This window comes from Syngnathus scovelli, chromosome 6 (genome assembly GCF_024217435.2).
Source record: "Syngnathus scovelli strain Florida chromosome 6, RoL_Ssco_1.2, whole genome shotgun sequence".
NCBI classification, from domain to species: domain Eukaryota; kingdom Metazoa; phylum Chordata; class Actinopteri; order Syngnathiformes; family Syngnathidae; genus Syngnathus; species Syngnathus scovelli.
Genome location: NC_090852.1, coordinates 7,054,367 through 7,072,823, shown reverse-complemented (window position 1 = coordinate 7,072,823; position 18,457 = coordinate 7,054,367). Strand labels below are relative to the sequence as shown.

General features: G+C 40.9%; 1 protein-coding gene and 2 long non-coding RNA genes across 4 annotated transcripts; 2 read left to right on the top strand and 1 right to left on the bottom strand.

Annotated features, from left to right (window-relative positions):
• Window positions 1-402: 402 nt before the first annotated feature.
• On the top strand, window positions 403-10,802 carry LOC125970876 (LHFPL tetraspan subfamily member 3 protein). 2 transcript variants are annotated; one of them, XM_049723606.2, is made up of 4 exons: window positions 403-1,276; window positions 8,905-9,141; window positions 9,406-9,432; window positions 9,770-9,913. In XM_049723606.2, the coding sequence occupies exons 1-3, from the start codon at window positions 850-852 to the stop codon at window positions 9,420-9,422; spliced, it is 681 nt and encodes a 226-aa protein (XP_049579563.1). In that variant the 5' UTR covers window positions 403-849; the 3' UTR covers window positions 9,423-9,432; window positions 9,770-9,913. The 2 variants fall into 2 exon arrangements, with proteins under 2 accessions (XP_049579563.1, XP_049579562.1); XM_049723605.2 differs by lacking the exon at window positions 9,406-9,432 and having other exon boundaries at window positions 9,770-10,802.
• On the bottom strand, window positions 10,107-12,838 carry LOC137840378 (uncharacterized). Its single transcript, XR_011086998.1, has 2 exons — window positions 12,699-12,838; window positions 10,107-10,955 (listed from the first exon to the last, which is right to left on the bottom strand). It is a non-coding gene; the product is annotated as an uncharacterized lncRNA (long non-coding RNA).
• On the top strand, window positions 12,839-14,071 carry LOC125970887 (uncharacterized). Its single transcript, XR_007482285.2, has 3 exons — window positions 12,839-12,980; window positions 13,710-13,767; window positions 13,937-14,071. It is a non-coding gene; the product is annotated as an uncharacterized lncRNA (long non-coding RNA).
• The last annotated feature ends 4,386 nt before the right edge of the window (window positions 14,072-18,457 follow it).

Below are 18,457 nucleotides of genomic sequence, written 5' to 3'. Positions count from 1 at the left end.
TGAATTTTTGCTGCAAGTACTCAATTGCCAACAGATTTGTTTTTCTCTTCTTTTGGACTGTGATTCAATTGATTTTTTTATTATTGATTTTGCCCATTATTTGGTTTGTGACGTTAATACAGTCCCCGAATTTCACCCGTCCTAATTTAATCTGTTTGCCCACCCCTCCCATTGTCAGCCAATCAGCATCTTCCTTGACCTTGCCCGCATCAGTTCAGGTTCATCTATATGATTAGTCTGGATCTATTTAAGTCTCCGGTTTTAAATCCTGGAAATTACAATTGCCGTCTGGTGTGCTTTGCATTCCCATTCTGTTTTTCATTCAAATCACAAACGCCCATGAACTGACATTGCAGAAAAGACGCTGCCCAATGAAACGTGTGTCAGTGTATGCACACCGCCCAAGCCCCTCCCTCTCCGGCTGCCAGCATCACAGCTGACCGGCGGAGATGCAGTCGTCAAACCGGAGAATAAAATCCGGTTGAAAGACTCGTGCAGGCCTTGTCATTCATATTTTGATTCGCAAGTACGCATAATTGCATGCCGACGTTGTTGACCGTGTGCCGCAATTCAGCGCGTGTAGGACGTCGCTCAGATTCCAAGGACACCGGCGACGTGCACGTCTGACGACTGCACGGTGGTCGCGACTTCATCGAGTTTCATTGACTGGGACCAGCGCCCGATTCGACGATGACACGTCACGAGATTTTCGCGCCAGACAGATGCTGCGGTGCTGCACTTGCACGGCCATAGATTGGGATCTTCCCTGTCCGCTCGCTCCATGACCAAACAGCTTTAGCGCCTCTTCCATTTTTTTTTTATTTTTTTTTTTGGGTGTGTGTGTATACAATGATACCCGCTAGCGCCGCAGCAATGTTACCGTCTGCAGAAGCTGCCAAACTGTACCAGACCAATTACGTCCGAAACTCTCGCGTCATCGGACTCCTGTGGGCCATATTCACCATCCTGTTCGGCATCGTGAACGTGACCATCTTCTCGCAGCCCTATTGGATCGGCGATGGCGTGGACACGCCGCAGGCCGGCTACTTCGGCCTCTTCCACTACTGCATCGGGGACGGGATCTCCAGGGAGCTAGCCTGCCAGGGTAGCTTCACTGAGTTCTCCGCCATCCCGTCCAGAGCCTTCAAGGCCGCCTCGTTCTTCATCGGGATGTCCATGATGCTGGTGGTCACCTGCATCGGATGCTTCTCGCTCTTCTTCCTTCTCAGCACTTCCACCGTGTACAAGATCTGTGGCTGGATGCACGCTGCGGCAGGTAAGGCGCACAGAACGCTTCATAGGACCCCAAAATAGCTCCATCACTGGAGATAATAATAATGATGGTCAATTATTTGTTTTTACCAATTAGAGATGAAGATAAACTTTTCTAAAAAAAAAAAAAATTGCTCTGATTTTGAATCTGCCCTAGTTTTTTTTTTTTTTTTTTGCCTTTCTTAATGGTAATGTGGTAACAGTAATATTTAATGAGGATTAAGTGTCAGCAACAGGTGATTGTATTTTTATTGTCGTAGCAATAAAATATATACATGGTAAAATCACTGTTGTGCAAGCTTTTATATAGTAGGTTAAACATATAAACAACAAAAGATAACAACCACAAAACCTGAAAAAAGTAAAGGTACTATTTTTAAAATCTGCATCTAAAATACATTAAAAGACGCATAAAGGGACCCAATGGTGTCTTCGGAATTTTTTATTTCTGGACTGCTCAGTGTATTGTATATTTTCACATGTCATCACCTTTCCATGTCTGTGGTGCACTGATTCAAAGAATTAATTGTCAGTAGGGCTGCCAAGACTGACAAAACCTGTCCAGAATGTCTCTCAGAGTTGTTCTTGCAATGACACGCTGCCTGGAGGCATTTAAGGACCTTTATACCTCGTTTAACAGATGCAGTGACATATGGATGACAGCTCATCTTGTTGTTGAGGTTTTTTTCCACCAAGTACTCCTGATATGCTGTACTACAAGAGCTGTATTGTCACATTTATATTTGTAATTGGATGTAATGTGGTGGCCAGGGAATGAACCATTTTCAGTTTAGTCTCTTCGCAAGTGCTATCCTCAGTCAACAACGACCTTACTAAAGCTGCTCAATATTTACATTTGCAAATTTTCCATGCAGTTTGAGTGTTGTCTGAGTTATTGAGGCAGCCAGCATGAGGTGGTATTATGTGGAACAAGTCCATCTCCGCCTGCTGTGTTGGTTGGAATTAATGCATTACGGCCGTTTTAATGAGCAGGCCACTGCTCCTGCCAAGAGATGAAAGAGAAAGCAGAGAGGAGAGAGTCTGACCATGACAAGCTGCTGATGTCTAATGAGCGAGCCTGATTGCTTAGCATTGTCGAGCGGCATTACTCTTAGATGAAGCTTAAAATTTCAATGACTTTGCTTTGGACTGGTGAGCAAGATAGCTTGTGGAGGGTTATGGTAAAATTGAGTATAATAATGTGCTAAAGTCTTGCACTTGAAGGTTTCTGCTCAAAAACAAAATAATAATAATTAAAAATAATAATAATAATAATGATAATAATAATGGAGTCGCTGGCATAGAGGGAGGCGGGTTGTGCTCAGGTAAAAATGTTGAATGTTTGATGTAAATACAGACCACCAAGAAAAATCCGAGTGTGTAAAAGGGGAGAAGGAAAAAGAAGTTGAGTGCTCCTGTGTCCATTTGATGGACTGCGGCGGTCTTTGCCTTGGTGCAGCTATTTCTGTCTATGCATCAAAGATCTCTTACCTTTATCTCCTCCTGCTACGTTCACATAATTTCACCCATCGGTGCATCACTCCCACTCATTTTGACCTCTTTTTCCAATTGTTCTATGTTTGGAAAAAAACTCAGCTTCCTTGCTCTCAAGAAAGCAAAATGTGCTTTCCATTCTCTATATTTGCAGACTCTACAAAATTAAACTATTTCTCATATTAATTTATGGTTCACTTGCCTTTTGTGTAAGACTACATTTTTGATGTATCATGAATATGATATTAGAATAATGCAGATTAAATTGGCTCTTTGTTAATACATATATGGGGAAAGGAAAATCACAATAATAAGGTGGGGGGTGAAAAATAAGATAAGGTTATTTTTTTCAAAATTATTCAGTGCTGCTCTGAGGTCAATTCATGATAACCTCTTCCAAATCTGCAAACATTTCATTTTCACAGCCAGAGATGAGTCACACTTGCAAGAAAGCAGGACATACTGTATGTTTTGTCAAGTCAGCAGAACCCTGTTTTTCGTAATTACTTTCTTTTCCAACCATTCGACTTCTTTGTAGAGCTCCATTTGTCATTTTGCTCTGAGAACTCCATACTCTAAACAGAGAAAACTTGATGGGTATTAAAAGATAAAAAAAAAAATTTAAAAAAAGATTTCTGTAGCATTTTTGCAGACTTACATGCTAATTCGTGGATACTGTCAGTAAACAAAGAAACAAACAAAACCATTGGCATCAACATGAAAATGATATTGGCAGGCTGTCAAGTCCTATTTAGCCAGTCAAGAGCCACAAGGCATAGAAATGTGTCGTCAAAAAAAAAACATGTTTGTGGAGTTATGTTCTCTGTTTCCGGGTGAAGTGCATTGAAATCAATTAAGTGAAGCCAAAGGGGGGAAGAAAAAAAAAAAACAACAACACTTGATTTTGACGAGGAAGCAGATAATAACTGCAGTTTTGGCCCTTATCCAGTCTCCTCTCACTCTCCAGACTGCAGATGAGCACTTTCATTTCCAATCAGGATTGTGAAAGCATCTATAGTGCTTCATTGGAGAAATGTCATTTGCCTTTGTCTTAATTCTGCATTTGGTCCATTCGGACGACGTACAGGGGAGACCTGCGCTTGCATCCTAATTGTACCAGAGATCATTACAGCAACGATTAGTATATTGATCAAATGTGCGTCCATTAAAACACATGTGGTTCTGCTGTACACAATCGCATTGACTCTGATGCAGTTCAAGTAGGATGCTTTATTAGGGACGCCGGCAAGTTGACCTATTTACTTGGATTGGAGGAGCACCAATTTGGAAAGTCATATAGCGAAGCGAGGGCAAGATAGATTCCAGCGTTGTGTACATTTTAGTGCAATTTAATTCCCGCATTTCTTAAACAATAGTTTAACATTTTTTGGGAAGGTTAAACTAAACCATTAACTTTAATAAAAACAGCGCTAACAAATGTTACGAATTTGCTATATTTTTTAATGGGAATCAAAAAATGACAACTATGATGAGTTGATTGTTCTGGCTATTTAAAAAAAAATACAGCGTATAAGATTAAGTAGCGGTAGACACCTTTTATAAATGAAGGTGATGAAAGTATTTCAAATAAAAATGTGCGTCCACAATGAACAGTTGCCCAAATCAAATCATTTCAATACAAGTGTAAACCAAAAAGGGACTGCGGAACTGTCGCCAGTTGACAGAAGTAGATACGTTTTTAGTTGTACCACATTGTGTGACCATTGTCGCATTAGAAATGGGGACAAGCAGTCAATTGTAGTGCCGCGGCTTCACACAATGATGGTGTTGCGTTTCAAGTCAGACACCCACTGGGACACATTTATGTAATGCACAAAGTGTCTGTTACCATTACAACGTGATGCATTGGGAATTTCACTCTTCACAGGCAGCAAGTGTACTCCGCCGTAGGGGGAATGAGCGAATGCACTTTTAAACTCTCCAAGGTAAATAAAAACCCCCATCAAGTTTGAGATTTTTACATATTCAGCAGGCCTTTTACTTTTAGTCCAGTGTTACACAAGAATATGGTTTGGGGGAAAATTCTGCTGCAGTGCGAATCATCAGTATGGAGACGATGTGCGTGCTATGCTAAGTTCAGCAGGATTTAGGGAGATTTTGGAAATGAGACTTGCTCACTGGCCCTAATTTTTTTTTCTTTTGGTATTTTGCTCAACTTAACAGTTGATGTATATATATATATATAACATAATGTATAGAATTCTAGATTCTGTGCCAGTTGACGCGGAACCGCCAAGCCTACAAGTATATACACAAAATTTAAATGATGCTTTTCATTCCTATTTCCCTCGCCAGTGCTTCTCCTCAGTGGAGGTCCGCAACCTCTTATGTAAGCTTTGGCTCACTCCTTCTCTGGGCTGGATGTGCTTGCCTCACCTCTGCCACCCCGCTTTATGTGCCAATGTGCAGTCATTCCCTGTTACCAGGCAGGTTGTTTGGCTAAAAATATTGCAATGATGGACTCACTAATTGTCAGATGCATTGTGGTTTGCTCAAATTATTAATATTGCATCACAGGCTTGGCTTATTTAACAATGACATCTGTCGTTGTGTCAAAACCACATGACATGACTCAATCTATGCATTCCTTGTTGCGTCTCGATTAGATGCAGATTTTATTTTTTGTCACCTAATGAGTCACTCATGCAATATAATTGCAACATCCGCCATCACTGCACCCCATTAGGATGAAGTGGATTCAGGTTTTTTGGTAGAAAACGTAGCAGGGTGGCTCTCTCGAAATTAATGAATCTTTTTTCAAGCAATCTACTAGCATTGACACACTTTTAGTCTGGCTATATACAGTATCTCAGCCTCTTTGATTTGAATGCAATTAAAGCATATCATGGAGCTACGCCACTTTGGAGCCTGATAAGAGTCTTAACTGTCCAGCATGAAGAGCAGCCCACACTTCATTAGTGCTTGGGAAAGATTGGATTCATCTGTCTTATACTCTGCACTCATTATTTCAATACATGCTTCTGGCTTGAATGACTCCATCCTGGTTTTAATCATTTTCTGATACACATCCGCATATGAGTATAGATTCCTCGAGTACATAGTTTGAAAAAGTCATCAGAATTTTACATTTGGGACATCGTTTCTCGGGTTAGGGTTAGACAGACTTGCCTACGGAAGCTTTTTCCGTGCAATGTTTTTCTTTTTGGCAGATGGAGTGAATCTTGTCAAATCCCATCCTGAAAGTGCACCACAACGCTTACAAACGATGCTCAGAGTTCACAGGTCAATGGGATTTTTTTTATATATATATATTTTTTTTGCGTTAGCGATGGGATTTTTCTACAAATGAGCCAATGTGCTGCAGTACCATCTGCCGTTCTGCTGTCAGACTCTCGTGCGGCGCCGTTTGAGCGTCATCTGCCCTGGCTACAGCCTCTTACGTAAGATGCTGTTAGCTTCAGCACAATTTCTCAACGTCGTTTTCCACTCGCATGATCCCAGTGTTTGCGACGTGGCAGGGGAGTTGTGTGTGTGTGCTAACGACAGATGTGAAGAAGAGCTTAAAATAGCGCTGCCAAAGGCTGCTCCTGCATATGGTGGCCAGCGCTGTTGAGGTTTGGTGTTTGCCAGCGGCTGCTTTCAGACAGACAAAGAGAGTCGGACAGGGGTGCAACGTCTCACCCTCCCTCACTCCCTTGGAGTGAAGCGACTCAAGCGAGAAGGGTAGCATGAGGCCATCAGCTCAGTCTTCATTCTGTCAGCTGTAAGGTTTCTGGCTGCTGACAAAGTGGGAAGCCAAATGTGAGATTCCACAGATGGAGAAAAGAAAATTTAATATTGATCTTATTGACTGTCGGATTTTAAAACAAGTAAAGGAAAAGCCAAAAGGCGACTTTAGTTTGCAATGTACCCAAATTCAAAACTATAATATAATCTGCCATGTTCAAATTGGGTCACTTTTACCCAAGGCTGGTTTAATATTTTGATTTAGCTCGTCAAGGTTTGAACTGACCATAACAGATTTAATATATGTATTCTTATAGTCTATTGAGCCATTTGTGAATTAAAGCACTACTGTGACTTTAGTCTTTGTTATGTAAGAGGATTCTGCACTTCTGGAATGAGCGTGCTTCTGTGTTTGGGGATGAGTTGACTCCAGGCTTAAATTTTGATTTAAAAACAACAACAGCGTGTTTGATTGCACGAAAGCCACTTGTGCTTCTGCTCTTGCCACTCGTCTGCATCTGAGGTCACCTGACGTCTGCCTCCATGCCGACACCAGGCATGTGCACTGCAAGTAGAGCAAACTCGCCATGATATTTCACAGCTTTCTTTTCCACTTGGTCCCGTGATGCTATCACTGCATGGCAAGCTACTATTCTTCTTCCTCTGCCTCTGCTCTATCCTTTTGGGTCATGTAAAATTCATGATGGCGCTGAAGGCATGCAGAAGACACCCAGAAGGATCTGCCACAACTCTTGTTACGACTAGTAAAAATAACATGAGGCTGAAAGAAATGTAACATTGACTTGCCTCTTTTTTTTTTTTTTTTTTTTTTTGATGTGGATATATAACATACTGTGAAAAAAATACCTGCTATCAGGATATTATACATACATGTGGGTAAAAGAACCAGAGACCCGCAACAGGCTGCACTTGTGTATAAAACGGCAACATCTCTGCAATCACAATCCGTGTTTGTCAACACTTGGGCCAGAGGCGGAATCGTGCACAGGATTCTAGAAGATGTCTGGCAGGCTGCAATACAGTCAAGTGACCAACGCGGGTCCAAGTTAGCTCCGACTTCAGTCTTGCATGAATGCAAAGGTCTTGATGTCTGGCATCACCTGGGGGCATTTGCTTGTTCATTCACTAAACATAGCTCCAGCCAAATGTTCCGCTGGTCTTGCGTTCGCCAGAGTTTGCTCCCTCATTTTAAGGATTCAAAGGGAGTGAAAATGGCGTGTTCGTGCCTCTCGGTGACTTTGCAGGGCGCTCGCTGTCCACCTGAATCAGAGCCAGTGTGTGAGTTTTTCCTCTGTGAACTAGCGGGCCCACATGAATGAGTTCTGACAGTTGGAGCCATGGGGGAGCGAGAGGAGGATGCTCTGCTCTTTTGAATTTGTCTCCTGCGTGCATTGCTGTGTCATTCCCTTTGTACTCACCGAAGCATCTTGAAATGTCCCCACTTGTCTGCATTCGTGATTATATGCATTTGGAGTTTTTTTACTGAGTTTTTGCAGGACAGCAATATTTTGAGCAAGTTTAGTGAACAAATGTTCTTTTCTTCAAGCCATCCCATTGTTGATGTATTTCTTCTAGACTACCTTTGGGTCAAAGCTGTGTGTGTGTGTGTGTGTGTGTGTGTGTGTGTGTGTGTGTGTGTGTGTGTGTGTGTGTGTGTGTGTGTGTGTGTGTGTGTGTGTGTGTGTGTGTGTGTGTGTGTGTGTGTGTGTGTGTGTGTGTGTGTGTGTGTGTGTGTGTGTGTGTGTGTGTGTGTGTGTTTGTGTGTGTGTGTGTGTGTGTGCGCGCGCGCGTGCGTGCGTGCGTGCGTGCGTGCGTGCGTGCGTGCGTGCGCGTGTTTAAATGCAAATGCTGAATGTGAAGAGCTATTTATTTAAAATGGCCAGAGATGTGCAAGCCACTGTGATGAAAATAGCTGGAATACAGTTATGGATTAAAAAAAATTACATTTAAAAGGGGAATATGTATAAGAAGGTAAACAAGTGCTAAAGATGCAATTTTTATGTAACAAAGCTTGATAATGTTAAAGGTTGGTGCATTCTTCCCTCACCCCCAAACACTCAGCGATATGAAAGTAAGAGCCATGGGAATAACTGAGTGAATTTGTTGTTGTTTTATTAATGTGCAAATGTGGCACAGTCAGCTTCTTCAGATGTTTTTCTTTTTTTTTTTCTTTTTGCAAAGTGGGGGAGTTGAATCCTAAGGCCAATATTTACATATTTTTTAATTATTCTGTTCAGTTAAAAAAAGGGGGGGCTTTGGTCTTAAGTGTCATTTGATCAATTTATTGGTTTTACTTTACTCAACAAACTTGATATGAAGTTGGTATAGTTGCAGTGAACTTTAACTCTATAGCAAGAGCAGTTTGGTAGTAAACAATTAACTATGAATAAAAAAATGCCATCCTTACAGGTGTGTGTCTGGTACTGGGCTGCATGATCTACCCTGATGGCTGGGACAGCGACGAAGTGCGACGGATGTGCGGGGAGCAGACGGACAAGTACAGCCTGGGGGCCTGCTCCATGCGCTGGGCCTACATCCTTGCCATCATGGGCATCCTGGATGCGCTCATCCTCTCCTTCCTGGCTTTTGTCCTCGGGAATCGACAGGACGGCCTCATGACCGAGGAGTTGCTGGCTGAGAGCAAGGGTAAAACGTGACGTCATAACCTAATGATGTTTTCTAAACCTAGCAGCCAGCACAAATAGGTTGTTGAGATGTTTAGCACACTGATTAGTTCAGCTTTGGCGCCCTTTGTTGGTAGGTATGAGCATTACAAGCAGTCAATGTGAATAACGCTTGTTTTTCAAGTCTGAACGTGGGTGTCTATTATTAGCATGACCTTGAGAACGTGCCGATACGTTTTAATTAATATTATTTCCCTGTTTCTGTATTTTTTTTTTTTTTTTTCAGAGGGAGGCAATGCTTAGCAACATTTCAGTGAGTAATTTTACACGTGGATACAAATATAACCATGTTATGTAATCAAACACTATGGGACTTGATGTTCTAGTCTCTTACATACATATTGTGGCCTATATGACAAGTCAAATAATTATTTAATTTTGATTTGGTTCTGTGATTTATTTTTGTGTGAAACTTCAGGCAGTTTGTGTACCACACTTTTAAAGTTTGCATTGTTAGTGAATGTTGAGTCTAACATCAAACAGTTAGTTTGTCTTTACAAATCTTTTTAAAATTGGAGATAAGTATGCTATGAAATATCACATTTTAGGTGACATCCTGGGTGATTACTTTTGATTTGTCATACTTCCAGGCTCCTGTGGTCCACAGAGAACCATCCCTTCAACATCACACGACAGGATGGAGGAGGAGCGGAAACCAGCTACTTTCCATCAACTTTCCAAAAGCCCTCAGCCATTGTCCCCTCCTGTTTGCTTGCAGCCCCCTTACGTCATCCTCCAGCATTTAGACCAAGCCGGTGTAATACACATTCAACCCAGAGCAACCCCCTTTGCATAGACGGACGAACTGTGGCAAGGGTGCAGACTGTTATGAAATGACAGGTGTGGACTGAGCACAACCTGCAAAAACATACAACAAATCCATTGCACACATGCTCACTGTACCTAACAACTCATTTACTATACTCTATGTTAACAACGATATACGTTCCACTGTCAACATCTGCGTCACAATTTATCCAGACGTGAGCAGAATCAATGTACAGTTGATCATTTTTGATGTAAAGATTTGACAATGACACCAAAAAAAAAATGATTTGGATCATTTGTTTGTCTTTCTCTGTTCACATTTGAAAAAATATATTCAATGTAGATGTAATTATGTACAGAAAACTGAAAATGCTATAGGACTCAATTCCCTCTTATGCCCATCTAGCTAACTTTGCACAGTGCTTCAGCTCTGTTGTTTTTAGTCTTTAACTCTCATATCTACACACTGTGATGGGGATGTTAGATAAGCAGGACGTTGAGCTGCCGTGTGAATGTATGGCCGTATGATGGTGTAAATGTGTCACATTTTGTGTTTAGTACTCACACACATGCACACAATTTTCCAGTTGTATCTATTTTAATGTGTCTTTAGCTGTGTGGAACTTTTTCTCTTTGACTCCCCCCATGAGCTAACTAGTAAGTGCAAACAGGGTAACAGGATACAGTGTCATCTAATGGTGTAGCTTATGCATAAAGGTCGAGATGAAATGGATTTAGCTTCACCTGTCTCGTGTAAATAGATATAGACAAAACCCCATTGGGGGTAACTCACAGCAATTTAAGAGATTCCTTTAATTACTGTATATCAAAACGTAATAAAGATTTTCACTCTAACATGCTTGTCTTTTTATTTGGGCCTGAATATGCATACATTTTGTCTTAGACAATCACACAATACCAAAATCCGGACAAGAATTTTGTGGTGATTATAAAGGAAAATAACTTGTCAGGGACTTGGTTTGGACCAGAGCACATCACCACCAACTGCTGCTCAGTCAGCCATGTCATGTCAAAAAAAAAGAGAGGCATAGTTAGTCCAAGGGTTATGGGGTTGATTCATTGCAGTGAAAGCAATAAAGCTTGTGAATGGTTTCTGGCTGGTTGCTTGTGTGAGCTTCATTGGCATCATGGGAGTCATCCTGCGTCCCCACAAGGCCACTTGGACAGTAACTTCATAGTGGTTTTCATTGGGTCACCTACTGAGTGCATGCTATGACGGCAATGCTATTTTTATGTGTAAATTGTGGTTGATGGTCTCTTTTACAGCAGGGTGTTTGCATTAGGATAAATCCCCACTGAATTGTGAATGAAACATAGGGCCAAACATCATCAGTTTGTTTACAAATGAAAATAGATATGACAACCATAACTGTTGTATTTGCTAAGAATGAAAAAAGAGTCCTAGCCATTCTGCATTTTCTATAACCAGTACCGCCTAATTAATATTCCATAAACACCATTTTAACCAGAATACTATGTTTAGACCAGGGGTCACCAACCTTTCTTAAACCGAGAGCTACTTCCTGGGTACTGATTAAGGCAAAGGGCTACCAGTTTGACACACACTTCTGAAATAGCCAATTTGCTCAATTTGGCTTTCACTGTGTTATTATTGTCATTTCCAGTTCACATGTAAGTGTGATCTTAACAAGAATAGCAAAAATACAGTCAAACCTTGGTTTTTGACCACAATCCGTTCCAGAAGGCGGTTCGAGAAGCGAATCGGTCGAATTCCGAATCTATTTTTCCCATTACAAATAATGGAAAAATATTTTTTTACGTATCAAGACAAAAAACAAAAAACAAAAAAACGCCTTTATAAGCATTATTTCATTTGCGCATATTTGTCCAATCGCGCAACAGCAGCGCACCGCCGAACGCGCAACCGTAGCGCGTCGCCCACCGCGCAACTGCACCGCGCTGGTCGCATTATTGTGACAGATCCGTCGCTAAAATTTAGAAAATATTTTTAAAGTCCTGATGTACTTTCCAAAATTTAAGTGGACCTCAGTGCGCAGGGAGCTTAATTTAATCCGATCGCGCAACCGCAGCGCGCCGGGCGCTCACTGTCGCATTGCTTTAAGAGCGTCTTTGTGTTTTAGGATGGCTGCTCCCACTTGCTTTCTTTGGAGGCATGATTAGGTGTTAATACAATCCTCAAAGTAACGAAAATACAATAACAACGGAGTCAGTCGGCATCCGGGCCGCGCGGTCGGGTTTTCTCGGGTCCTCCCGGCTCCTCTCGCGAGGTTCGACCTCCGAATTTTATTCGACAACCGAAGCAAAAAAATCTCGAATTTTTTGTTCGAATTCCGATTTGTTCGAGAACCGGGACGTTCGAAAACTGAGGTTTGACTGTAAAATAAATAGTGTTGGTGACCCCTGGTTTAGACTGATGGCGCATAGAGAGCGGTGGGATAAAATAAAATGTGATTGATCCGCTCAATTAATATTCCATAAACACAATTTTAATCTGAGTACTGTGTTTAGACTGGTGGCACACAGAACATAGAACTGTAAAGTTATTGAATCCTTGAATGAAGCCTTGAATCTTTCTAAATATTTATTCATTTATAGACTAATGCGCATCGATAGCGAAGACCAGATTTTGACACAAGTCAGGTTTAATTATATAGCCCTAAATCACAAACAAGTCTCAAAGGGCTTCAACACCTGGGATAAACGAATACCAGGAAGCTGGATTCAAATCGTTTTGGCCACGCTTTGTACCTTTGTCGTACCGGAAGTGACTGTCAAGTCGCGTCACAGGAGCTTTCAGACTCGTGCATCCATCAATGTGGGAGCCGTATTGAAAACTGCAGCCAGATGCGACGAGCCAATGCGGGATTTAGTCTTTATCTCCCTCAAATGTAACCACTGTTTCTGCAAACGATGTCTCGAAGATCAGTGGAAAACTTGTCCGGAGCGTAGGTGTGACACAAGCTACAAAAAGTTGCAGTTTATGGGTGCCAAACAACAGCAGTCAATGGCCATCTACCGCCAGCACCAACGGTACGCTATGCAGAAATAAAACTTTGAATAAATAAAGCATTATCCTGGTGCCTGGCGTGCGACCGGGCGAAGCTGACAGCGCTGCACAACAAGACGGCGACGCCTGTGACTGCAGACAGTCTGCGGCGTGTCGAATTGTGCCTCGCCATTGATGAGGGCACTCTAACATTCTTCAATACAACACCAGGGGGCGCTTTTGATTCGTTCCTTGATTATGACTACAAGTTTACTGACCTTGTGTACCCTGCCTGGTCTGTGTCCAAAACTCAGCTGGCCAACTGCAATCTATTTGAGCCCTAATTGGTATTTTCCATAATCATCTTTAATATATGAATAATCCACTATAAAGTGATTGTTTTAGAATTGAACTGAGGGCAGAAATCTGTGGTTTTTACTGTTTGTATAACATTCCAAGTGTTGGTATACTAAAGCGCGCATTCTATTCTTTTTTTCCATATTTTTCAAGTTTATTCAAACCAATGATGTTGAGATATCATTAATATTTAACTGGTCACGTAAAGATGATTATGATTAAGGGTTATATAATTAGACTTGACAAAACTCAGGGAACAAATTTGCCATGTGCCCATTAGAGGAGAGCGAAGAGACAGGGTCTACCTTATTGTAGTGGTATCACAATTTTACACTTTTGCGTTCTAAGATCAAATATTATTCTAATAAGCATGTAAGCAATCAATCATGAACAATGTCATGTGATCTGTGTTTCAGAATTCATCCTGTTTTTCTGCAGAAATAACGGAATACAACTTTCAGTCACTAAGCCACAGTGAGTTGCTAGTCTTTTTATGTATATATGAATACATATACACGTGTATATGAATATAAAGTCTTTTTTTAACAATGCTGGTGTGCTTTTAGTCGCGAGTCTGTTAAAATGCCATGTTTGTGTGCGAACCTCATGTTTCTTTGCGTCTATGTTGACATGATTCATGGAGTCTGTTCGTTGGGAGAGAAAACAAAAAGCTGAGCATATTCGAGGAGCAGGGGCATGCAGAGTCTTGGCACACAGGGCCGTCATGCCTTGTGGCTACATCTTGCGTTGGCATGGCAACAGCTGGTGAGCTCAGGTGAGCGGGGATCCTTATGTGTGAGTCACCTGGCAGGCTTGGTTTGGTACAGCCACTGCAAATGTGAGACGAGTTTAGCGACAGGTCGGTTAGTTGCCCTCAACGCCCCCTCGTTCGTGTTTACTTTGCGCTCACCTCGTGACTCCAGCAGTGATGCTCTTGATCCAAAGTTTGTGTTTGTACTTTTTCAATTCTAAAGGCAAGTATCACATGCCTCTGTGGATAGGGACATATCATTTGACAAGACATGAATGCTCAAGTCCCGTTTTTTTTATTCTTTTTTTGCTACACAAAAAAAAAAAAAACTAACCACAATTCATGCATCCATTTGGCATCATTTAACTCCAAACAATGTGCTTATTCTTCCAAGTCTGCTTAGTTTAGCAAACATTTATTCAGTGATTTTCAGTCTTCTTCAAACAGCTTGTCTGATAATCTGCTGTACTTGACACTTCCTACAATGATAGAGTGATTCTTCGTGTGAATGGGGGGTGGTGGTATCTGATAGTAAAGAGGCGACTTGGAGTCTCAATCTTTGTCAAGGACATGCTCATCGAACAGTTTCTCTCACGCTTGGTGAAGATGAGATGTGATGTATAACCTACACTCCAGCCCCCAACACCCCCTGCCGCTTTTCTGATAGCTGCTCTGGCCTCAAGGTGCACGTCAGCATACGCCTGGCTGCGAGACCTCAAATGTCCTGCCTCGTGTGTGTCCTTAAGACAGCCAGCTTTTGCCCTATTACTTTTAAGCAAACACATCAGTCGTTTCAAAATGAGGCCATCATGAGTGTTTAGTACGTTTGCCTCGATCGTACCTCGTGTACAAAGTTTTTATCTGAATTAATAAACGGCAGTTGAGTTATGAAAGGCATTTACACCTTTTTTTTTTTTTACCCTTGCTGACATATTTCGTACAGTGTTTCCAATACGTAAGTCTGGGTTTAAAAAATGATAGTAATCAAACCACTGTCTGATGGAGCTATGGCGTTTAAACAGCGTTCCGATTTCACAATTTTTTAAAATGCCTTTCACACTAAAAAATACAATCATAATCATAGTTTTTATAGTTATAAGTTACAGTATTTTTATACTCAGCTACACTTAGTAGTAATTAGCACCACATCAGCACAAGCGTAAGCTAGCAACCAGTTAGCAAACAACCTTCAGAGTTGCTGAGGTACAATGGGATGAAATAAATCAGTCCATCTGTCACACTAAAAAAAAGAGTCATCGTCATAGTTGTCATAGTTAGAAGCTAGAATATTTTTTTTACTCATTAATTAGCACCACATAAGCGTAAGCTAGCAAGTAGTTAGCAAACTTAACCTTCAGCTTTGCAGAGGTACAATAGGATGAAATAAATTCATGACACGAGTGAACCAGAAGTTGACACATTTTTCTGTGACGTTGGTTGGACGGACAGATTTATTGAAGAATAGCAAGTCAACGCCTTAATGAGAGTCAATGAGTAGATTTGAGCATCATTTTGCATAATTACAGACTATTAACCCTACTCATCGAAATAAGATGAGTTCAGGGTGTACCCCGCCTCTTACCCAAAGTCAGCTTATGGATATGCCGACGCTCCTATGAGGATAAGTATTCTAGAAAATGGAGGGATTTGCATTTTGCGTGAAAGGGATAATGTGCTTTAGCCACGGCATCAGACATCCACCACCTGCAACATGCAATGTTGCAATCTTGTGAAGTGCTAACCAGGCTATAATGAGGTATAAAGAGGCCAAAATGAAAAGGCAATTACGTCAAAATATTTCGCGCCACTTTACAGCAATAAATACTTACTCCTAGACCACGTGCTATGCTGCTGTTTGGGTGGAAAGGCTTATCAGATTCTGATAGTTTTGCTGTTTTTGCTTTAGCAATAAAGTTACAAATTAAGTTTACATTTTTCATTCTTTGTAATGACAATGGGATTTAAAGTACGCTCATTTAAACAATGTTCTCAAAGCTTTTCACCTCCTACTCGTTGCTTTTCTTGGATCCATTTTAAATCGTCACGGTTCTCGATTTTCCTCTCACACACCTTTTCTTTGTCTCCTCCGAGATTTTCCGATGTGACTAATTTACACAGTTCGAATTCGAGCTGTTAGAGAAATGTGAATAATGTCTTGCAAGTCCATTTATAGCTTAGTGGTCACAGCTGAATACACTCTGCATCCATTTTCCTTGGATGCTAACAATCATTTACATGTTTCTTCCACTTAAGTGTGTCTATAAAAGCATGAGTTGACAAATGCGATGACATTTAAAAAAAAAAAAAATCAAAGTTCAAGACTACATTATAAGTGTGTAGGTGGCGTATTACACATTAAAGTTCTGGAAAAAAACAAAAGGCATTGTGTTAAAATATTCAACTTCACATTGCTCTTATGCTAAACAGCCAAGTACAAAGTGAAGCTCCATTAATTTCATTATTACTGAGAGAGGACGGTAAAGGAACAGGTACAGATTTTATCCTGGACCTTGAGGGCTGGAAAGAACAACGGGGTCATTGGAAACATAGTGGTAGTTGACTTTTGTGCAGTTGGTGTTCAAAAACATCACCCTGTGACTGACAGGTGATCAGTACACGGTGTTGTTTGTCTATGGATGGATTAGCTTGCGAGGACCTGTGAAGATTCACCTATTCCAGATATTTATGACTAGACTGAACCCACCAGATCACAGACAACATTAACTGTGTTCAACAGGTCCGTTTTCACACTGTTACTGGAAGTGAATCGAAATATAGGTCAGCCTATAAGTGTCATTATTTTCTCTTGGCAGACAAGATGTGAAGTCCTTGACATCAGCTAATTTGTGAATTGTTCAAATGAAAATGCTGCACTGTGTGACAGTTTTAGAAAGGTGTTCAATTAAAACTAAAAACTAAAGCCAGAGTGGCTTGTTATTAACCAAGTGTGTTTTTTTTTGGTTTCACTTCAAATCAGTGCTGGCCTATTCTAAAGACTACTGTAAACTAAGTGGTGCATTTCCGTTGAACATTGCCCTTGTCAATAAATAGCTGCCTCAGAAAATGCCAGTGGAGTGTTAGCGCTGCATCGATTAAGCATTGAGGGGAAGTGTAATAGAAGTCATTCTGAATCCCCAGATGGCTGTCATATTTTCATGCGGCACTGCTAACATTTCAAGAGTGTCAGCACCTCCTCACTCAACCTCTACTAGCAAAGGAGAAAAATATCACGTACACTTTACAAGAGCATTAAAACAACAATGAAATTACTAGTGACAACATTTAATGATGCCTCTCTACGTAAACATTCCCACCAGTAATATATACTTTTCCTGTGTTTACAGTATCGCCGTCACCATTTTTCACCGTTTTATTGGCTTGTTCTTTCTTTCTTTCAGGAAGTAACTGCCCCCATTGATTTTATCCGACCATCCTGTTGTGATGAGTGGTTCGCCTCCAGCAACAGCCTTAAATAATCCTTTTCATTCAATGAAGACGCCGCTTGTACTGTCTTGCGCTTAAAACAGCAACATATCCTGTTTCCATGTCAGCGTGTAGGCATTTGGAGTAGGAGATGGATTCTTAATCAATTTTGGGGTCATGGAATTACTAAATAAATGGGATATATTTGATTTTTTTAAAATATCACAGAGGCTTTAATGCTAATACAAGAGGGGTGTCCAAAAGGATTACCAGCGGATGTAGGAAAGCTTGAATAAAGCTACTAGCTTACTAGAATACTCACTTGACATGTTACCATCAGAGACGAGCGGTCCTAGTATTCACTACACGGTTTTTTTTTCGTACTGCCAACCTGTACGCCGCTTCCACCACCTACGCATTGATTGTATTCTTTCATCCGCCTCCAACACCTCTGAGCCTCTGTCCCAACACTTATTCAGCACCTTGGTTCAATATCAGGGAACTTGTTTTATTAACACCTAGCCCAGTCTCTCTGATACTATGTCTCCTCATAGAGAACATGGTACAACAAAAAAGATGGGGGGGAGCACCCTCTTCCCTATGGGTTCATGTTCCACCAAGGTACATGTACTTCTAAGAGTATTTTACCCGTAAGGATACTGTATCCCTAAAGGTACATGTCCTTCTGTAAAAGTACAGTACTTGTACCCGCAGGTGAGGGGAACTAGTACTCTTGGTAGTTAGTACAGTGCCCAGAGGGGTACATGTACCCGTGGTATCCCACTTTCCAAAATGCCATTTTTTAAGCACTTTTATTTATTTATTTATTTATTTATTTATTTATTTATTTATTTATTTATTTATTTATTTATTTATTTTCTATTTCATTTTTTATTATTAGAGAGAAAGTGCTTTTTTTCTTCTTCTATTTTAATGTAGTTCTGTTGTTTTTCGTTAACCAACTATAATGACATTATGAGCGCCCGACAG

Excerpts from the sequence above, each read along its gene's own strand:
- LOC125970876 (XM_049723605.2), top strand. The coding sequence starts at position 850 with ATGATACCCGCTAGCGCCGCAGCAATGTTACCGTCTGCAGAAGCTGCC. Across the intron at positions 1,277-8,904 it reads CTGGATGCACGCTGCGGCAG|GTGTGTGTCTGGTACTGGGC; the intron begins GTAAGGCGCACA and ends CCATCCTTACAG. Across the intron at positions 9,142-9,769 it reads GTTGCTGGCTGAGAGCAAGG|GCTCCTGTGGTCCACAGAGA; the intron begins GTAAAACGTGAC and ends TCATACTTCCAG.